The sequence below is a fragment of the Gobio gobio genome (assembly GCF_949357685.1).
Source record: "Gobio gobio genome assembly, chromosome: 22".
NCBI classification, from domain to species: Eukaryota; Metazoa; Chordata; class Actinopteri; order Cypriniformes; family Gobionidae; genus Gobio; species Gobio gobio.
In genome coordinates this window covers 7,186,620-7,194,551 of record NC_137118.1, presented here as the reverse complement: position 1 = coordinate 7,194,551, position 7,932 = coordinate 7,186,620, and the positions used below count along the sequence as shown (strand labels likewise).

Here is a 7,932-nt window from a genome sequence, read left to right as displayed (position 1 = left end):
GACTTTTATGATATGTTATTTATTTACAAGAAATGAAATAGTACAATAATAAGTTCATACCATACCAAAACATTCACATGACAAAAAGTGCAATAAGAGATGTAATAATGCCTTAGCATTTTATCTAATAAAAACAGATATGAATTCCTGTTCAATTATATAATTTACGACACATAATAGTTTAGTAACCTAAACAATGAGAACATATTGCTTCAAACACACTGATAAGAGTGCCTACTTACAGTTTTTAAGTGTCCATTTGCTTCACATTCAAAATATCTTAGAAAAACCATGTAACACAGCTACGGTCTTTGTAACAACCGGTCCCATTTGCAAGCAGCAAGCAGTTAGTTCTCATAAATACACTCTTCTGGCTCAGATTTGGGAATGGGCTGTGTGTTCTGGCGGGCCATGGCGAAACTGAAGTTCTCATAGACTTTATTGCTGAACACTATAGATCCGCTTGCGTCTCGCTTTCTGCCTGCGCAATCAAACAGATTTAGACCCAGTTAGACTGAGAAAAACATAGGAAATACCATCAACATACAGTTCCTTTCCACAGACAGGCCTTAATAATTTATAACAGTGGTTTGTGTAATATGAACCGTTATGGTAAAACTAAAGTCGAGCTACTAAAATGATTGCCTAACTGTAAAATTAAAAAAAAACCTTTTAAACTTTTGACGATAATGGTGGCTAATGTTAGTGGGTCATTCCTGGGATTCAGTAAAATTTCATCCTTAAACTACATATAAATCATTTTATAAATACACCACATCATCAGGCACATATCAAACCTCTAACAAATCATATTTTCCCATCTCAGGCATTAAAAGACCTTTTATTATTATTATTTTTTTTCAGATTTAAACACATTTTATTCTCAACCCTGTAACAGACAAAATGGAATTTGTTTAAAAAGGATTTTACACAAAGCTATAAAACAAACATATACATATTGTGTCTGTGGTCTCTTTATTCCTTTACATGTCAGGTGGTAATCAGCAAGAAACGCCTTCATTTTTAATTGTCTTAATTTTTTCCCAAAAGAATAGTTGAGAGAATATGTGACAGGGTCGAACATTTAAATTTATGCATTTGGCCGGCGCTTTTATCCAAAGCTTACATTGCATTCAAGGTACACATTTACATTTTTGTCAGTTCTTGCTTTCCCTGGGAATCGAACCCATGACCTTGGCATTGCTAGCGGCCATGATTATATCATTACTGAAACCATGACTTTTTAATATATTTTTTATTAAAATGATTCATAAATGAAGTGAAAAACCCTGTTTCAACCACAAAACAATGAGAAATATACGTGAGAGGGTTGTGTTTTTTTGTTGTTGCATAAAATGGCCACTGATACTCTTGTAGTGTAGGAGAGTAGACCATATATGGCAGCAATGAAATAAGTACATTGTGTATACATATGGATTAAAATAAAATTTACAAAAATAATAATTTTCCATCTTAATTGTATGTGATAGGGTTGAGTTGTTAAGCTTGACAATATAACTATAATGTACTGACTATAATAGGCCTCAAAAACATGAATATTCTTCTACGTCACTATTAAAGAGACCTGAATGATGTTATTTCTGGTAAATTATGTCACATATGGGTGAAGTCTAAATGATTATAGGTGCAGAATGTTTGGAGTGATGGTTGAGTTCAAACTGAGGGACATGTATGACGCCACTTTGTAGCATTTTAACACTTCCGGTTCCCTTGTCCCAAAGTCAATGGGCTTTTTGAATGGGGTTTTGGTTAAATGGCTGAAATAAGGTCTGTGGTGAACACAAGCACAAGACACTTTCACGGTTTATTCTACGACATAAAATACATCTGTATTACCCCACTTGTTTTTTTTTTTTTTTATGCTGTTACGAGTCTTGAAAAAGGCGGTTGCTAACAAGTGGATAAATGGGACTCGAGGCTGTCAAGAAGATTTCACCACGCCAGGTAAACTCAGTCCGTATAACTCCGAGTAAACTCAGCTCTTATAAACTAGGCTAGTCTAACTCAAATGGTCTGGGAAAATGTTTTTAGATAAAAGCTTAGTGATGATGACGTTGAAACCATGGGACCGCGGTGTAGTTAGTTTAGCTTTCGGATTCAGAATTCATAAAAGTTGTGTTCATCTGTGATGAATTATCTTGATGGACAAAGCATGTAAGTATCATACCCTTTTGTTGGCTCACAGAGCTTGTTTTAAGCGAAAATCCAAAAGCCTATGGTAAAATCCTATTGGGTTTTTCTCGAGGGAACCACTGCGATGCGAACTGACCGTTGGCCTACAACATGACGTCAACCTACACCACTCTAAAGTCTGTTTTTTTCTTGAATTTTTTTAGAAAAATATTTTTCACAAGACACATAAATACTTACAATAGACACTGTGCACATTTTATTAAATATTTTCTAAGTACAAATGCAGTGAAGTGCCTCAGGAACATGACAGAATGCTTAGTGTGCGATAGAAATAAGAATTATTTTATGATAAAAATGATTTAAATGCAATAATTATTTTTGATTTCATTATAATGGACACACCAACGTATTGTTAAAAGCTTTTAACATTTCCTTTTGGTGAACCACCACTTTAAAAAGTCTGGGGGACTGAAAAATTACCGAATCCCAGGAATGACCCAAATTTACCGCAGTTGCTTGTCGCCATCTAGTGGAGGTCTCTAAAATATGTTTACAATACGAGGTCAGGGCGACTTGAAATCGTTTTTAGTGATCTGTGATGACTATTAATGCATCAGTAGACGAATACACATCCTTAGTTACTTTCCTACGACAGATAGCCTATTGTTGTTTGTTTTGTTAAACTGTGGTAACTTGGTCTTACTCACTTCCTTGCTCAAAATATAAAAATACTGTTCTTGAGAGTTTGACATCATGGTGACAGAAAGCATAAATAGACACAAGGAAGGATATTGATATCTAGAGGTGTGATAGAGGTGTGTTTGAACAGAGGGAGGGAGTCGTTATTTCCGTCAAATTCTTGCCTTCTTTTTTTAACTGCTGAACTATTTCTTAACTTGCATTATTGTGTAACATATGACTGCAGTAATTATTTGTGCAATTTCCTATTTTAAGGAAGTAACTCAGCAGTTACTATAAACTACTACTATAACCCCCCCCCCCCCCATGAATCAAAGTAATCTGAGTTGTTAAAGAGTTAAACAACCATACTCACATTTACAAACAACAACAATGAGGATGATGCAGAGGATGAAGCCTGCAGCACCACTGCATATGATGATCCACATCCAGAGCTGTCCACCATCCAGGGCTGTCATGGTCACAGACAGGGTACGATCAGATCATACACATCACACAGATGAATGTTTGACATACAGACAACAAGAACACAGCAATAATCTCTCCTGATTTTAACCAGTCAGGTTGCTAAAGACCATCATAAGTCTCCTACCATCTGTAAATAATTAGTATTTGGAGGCAGTGGTATTTTAGTATAATTATATTAATATTATTTTAGTATAATTATAATTAATATCAGTTTTCATTTCGATATTTTAATTCGAGTTAGTTATAGTAATTTTTTGTGTTGACATATTTAATATTAATATATATATATATGCCTATAGTGTTTATTTATAGTTATTTATTTCAGTATTTCAAGTTAAACTAAGCTAAATTAAAATGAGAAATGTTGCCTTGGCTAGTAGCGTAAATAAAATAATTTAAATTTATTGTTTTTTTTTTAAATGTTTTTTTATCTAATTTTGTATGGGTTTAGTTTCAGTTTTAGTTTGAAAAATCTTCCTCACTATTTGTGTCTTGCTTTCCTTGTTTTTCGTAAATCAGGATACAATTACTTGTTAAGCAAAATTACTTCAGAAATTAAAGGAACACGCCACTATTTTTAGTTTTACCGTTTTCGAATCCATTCAGCCGATCTCTGGGTCTGGCTGTAGCACATTTAGCAGAGCTTAGCATAGATCAATGAATCTGATTAGACCGTTAGCATCTCAAAAAATGACCAAAGAGTTTCAATATTTTTCCTTTTTAAAACTTTACTCTTCTGTAGTTACATCGTGTACTAAGACCTGCGGAAAATGAAAAATTGTAATCTTAGGCAAGGAACTATTCTGTCATTTCTGCGTAATAATCAAGAAACTTTGAACAGACCAAGGGTCCAATATTACGCAGTGACTGAAAATTTGCTTACTTCCGTCAACATAACCAACGTGACAACCTGCTTGCACAGGGATTGTGCTGGGGACTATTTTCAGCCGCTGCGTAATATCATTGCGCCGCTGCACTCCGCGTCTGAGAGAGTGGAGAGTAGCTAGCGCTCTGTAGAGCATTTTGTCAGTTTAGGACTACTGTAGAAACATGGCTGCGCAAAATGGCGACTTCACTGTAAGGGGACCTGCGGTGTATGGCCGTGTCCCAAATGGCACCCTAAACCCTTGCGGTCTTCCTACGAGTCCGCACTTTCGTGACGTAACGCTGCTTTGACTGTCGGGAAGAAGTCAGCTACGGAGTCCGGATCTGAGACCTAAAATGACAAATTGGACACCCTATTGTCTCGTGTATTAGCCATTGTAAGTCCACAAGACCGAAAGTACATGTGTGTCATTTGGGACAGGGCCTTTGTAGATAGAAATGGCTCATTCTAAGGTAATGAAAACATTATGTAAGGTCTTTATACACCACTGAAAACATAGTTATGTATATTATATTGCATTTCTGTCAATAGATCCTCATAAATACTACACACTGCATAACTTTTGTTAATTCTACTATAGGTAAATCCACCACACCAGCTAATTCCTCTTAGGGACTGTTTACACGACACCATTTCCAACTAAAATTGTAAACCTTTTAATACGTTTTGGCCGTTCATTTACATGTCAACTGTGTTTTGGGTGCCTAAAAATGCTAACTTTTGAAATGGGTTTCAAAGTGCAAGTTTTTGAAACCGGTCTCAGTGTAAACATCAAAAACCACCAATGGCCTGGCAGCAGAATATAGCGCTTTTAACCGTTTTCGTGGATCCGTGTGAATGGGGATCATTTTGACTGGTCTTGTCTGTATGCGGAAAACTCAAAGGAAATATTTCTCCGTGTTAAGCATATCATTGTCGTGTAGACATACCCAGACAGCAATGCCATAGAAATATACAGCAATTTTTCTTCTCAATAAGTATATTTTGATTAAAGAATGTTTAGATAGTTAAAAGGAAAACGAGACAAAAATACTGAGGAAGAAAATCCTTTTTTTGGTAGGCCTAACACTTTATTTTACAGTGTCTGTCACATGCATTATGTAGTTACGGTTACACTTTATTTGAAGGTGTCTTTGTTACACTGTAATTATACATTTAAGTACTGAATAATATTAAGTAACTACATGTACATACTATAGGGTTTGGTTTAGGGTTAGTTGCATGTATTTATGCATATTTTATATTTATTACTATAGTAACTAGGCCTACATGTAACATATATGAAACTGTAAAATAAAGTGTTAACGTAGTTACTATAGTAGGCTAATTACTATAAATTGTGTTTAATTACATGGACCTAAACCTAATCCTAACACAATAGTAAGTGCATGTATAATTATTATTACTCAGTACTTGTAACACACGTACACCTTAATTCTTTCCCCGCCCTTGACAGAATCTTCCGGCAATCCGTGTTTTCACTGTTATACGCTAGGCGACGCTTTGACACATCTTCTAAAAGAGTACTGAATCTCCTGATCAAAACACATGCGAGGAAGATGCAGAAACAAGCAATATCATATGTAATCAGATGCCGATCATCAACATTAAACAGCATATAAATCAAAACTGCCTAATGTTACTGAATGAGATGTCGACCCAGGACTGTGTGGGGTGTTGATTAACTCAATCTTCTCCATCTGTGTTTTAATCATCGTTCTGAATATGATCCAGACGTAGTATTGGACAAAAATGTGATTTTCTCAGCATTTTTGCTCAATTTTTTTTAGCTTACCCACATTCAAGTGTTGATATAAAGGGATGCATAAAAGTAGAATACATTTTTTTTTTTGTTTGTTTAAAAGCAGAGGTCTGTTTTTTTTATATGTTCAGATATTCATACAACAAAATAGGCTATTCTAAGGGATATGAAAGTCAAAAACGCTGGCGGTGACTGTCAACTTTTTTCAAAATACACTGGTGAGCAAAGAACTTTGCAATGCATGTATGATCCTTATCTTTGTAAAGCAGAAAAACAGTTATTTATTTAGTTTTAGTCTGGTTAAAGTCAAAGCCCATTATTTGAACAAATAATATGCTCTATATCGAACATTTAAAAGGTATATGTGGTTTCAGTATTGTTTCCACTAGCAGTTTGGCTGAAAACGATAAGGTTGGTGGAAATTTGCTGACTTGACTTGGTTTAGTTGGCTAAATTAAACATTGTAGTAGTTTATTTCGGTTAAAGTGACGGGTAGTTTAAATGACCCACCATTGCCAGGAACATTCTGTGAGGTGAGGTTTATACTTCTTTGGATTTGGCTATTTGAGTAGCTGGCGTGGCAGATGATCGTGTCTCCATCTCTCCAGTCAGGTTTACACAGATGCAGCTCACTGTTCATCTCAGAAGATGTGGATGAATTAAGTGACCCTTGACCCTCTCTGGTCCAGGTGAAGTTCACCAGCTCAGGGTTCAGACTCTTCAGAGAGCAGATCAGATGGACACAGGTGTCATTACTGCTGTTCTGTAGCTGCAGGGACAGACCTGTGTGTGTTGTAGTGGAGATGGAAATGATGTTTATTACAGACATCAAGATGGTCTACAACAAGTGGACAGTTCAAATAAATAAGTAATTTATAAAATGTAAAATCACCTTCAACATGGAGTATCACATTTGAGGTGTTGTCCAGTGTCGGTGGTGGAATCATTCTCATTGTTTTACAGCTGTAATCTCCAGAGTCACTGAACTGGACATTTTCTATACTTAGTGTAAAAGACGTTCTGTTGAGTGTAAAACGAGGAATGCATTCTCCGGTGAAAGTTCCACTGTTAATATTAAAATGCCAATCACAAATAGTTCCACTATTTTTTGTCCACTTTACAGAACCTTTATCCCTCTCATCAGGCAGTGAGTGGCAGGGCAGATGGACAGTCTTTCCTTCATCTGCTCTGATAGACTCCGCATCTGTGGATTGACACACATTTCAGTGTAACAGCAGAATTCTGCCTTCAAATATACAGCACATATATCATTATTATGAAAGACATCACAGAAAGTCTACCACATACAATACGCATTAACACTTTACAATAAAGTTTACATTAGTTAACACGAAATAACAACGAACAATACTTTTACAGCATTTATTCATCTTAGTTCATGTTAATTTCTACATTTACACATTTTTAAATCAAAAGTTGCATTTGCTCACATTAGTTGAACTAACATGAACATCTGTATTTGTATTAACTAACATTGATAAGGGTTAATAAACACTGCAAAAAATATATTGCTCATGTTATCTTATGCATTAACAAATGTTAACAAATGAGACCATATTGTAAAGTGTTTCTGCATTTATTAAGCCCATCACTAGGGTTGTTGTTTTGTGTAACCAACAGCAGAACGTTCCTTTCAGATATACAGTACATATATCACATTCATTTGAAAAAAGATCTAAGATGCATTCATTTATCACATCGCTGATTTTAGTCAATAATATTTCTTAGACGGTGTAAGTCACAACTGAGACATTGTATTATATATTATACTTCTTTGCTTTAAATAAAAGGGTAAAATAAATATAACTGAAGTCTCTTACCTGTATGCAGGAGATAAATTAAAGTCAAAAATAAAAGACAGTTTGTAATCCGTTTTAAATACATGTTGATGCGCTCAGTGTGTCTGACACTTCTGCACACTCACACACTCATACTGAGTGAT

At 35.3% G+C, this 7,932-nt stretch overlaps 1 protein-coding gene across 2 annotated transcripts; it reads right to left on the bottom strand.

Annotated features, from left to right (window-relative positions):
- LOC307118304 (uncharacterized protein) lies at positions 1-7,932 on the bottom strand. Of its 2 annotated transcripts, none has more exons than XM_079803884.1 (5): positions 7,811-7,932; positions 6,862-7,173; positions 6,480-6,752; positions 3,209-3,304; positions 1-481 (listed from the first exon to the last, which is right to left on the bottom strand). In XM_079803884.1, exons 1-5 carry the CDS (start codon positions 7,872-7,874, stop codon positions 348-350), a joined length of 879 nt encoding a protein of 292 aa, XP_079660010.1. In that variant the 5' UTR covers positions 7,875-7,932; the 3' UTR covers positions 1-347. The 2 variants fall into 2 exon arrangements, with proteins under 2 accessions (XP_079660010.1, XP_079660011.1); XM_079803885.1 differs by lacking the exon at positions 7,811-7,932 and having other exon boundaries at positions 8-481; positions 6,862-6,989; positions 7,096-7,147.

Coding starts and splice junctions, on each gene's coding strand:
- LOC307118304 (XM_079803884.1), bottom strand. CDS start 7,874: ATGTATTTAAAACGGATTACAAACTGTCTTTTATTTTTGACTTTAATT. Junction 6,753..6,861: donor TGTGATACTCCATGTTGAAG/GTGATTTTACAT, acceptor CAACACACACAG/GTCTGTCCCTGCAGCTACAG. Junction 482..3,208: donor CATTGTTGTTGTTTGTAAAT/GTGAGTATGGTT, acceptor TTGATTGCGCAG/GCAGAAAGCGAGACGCAAGC.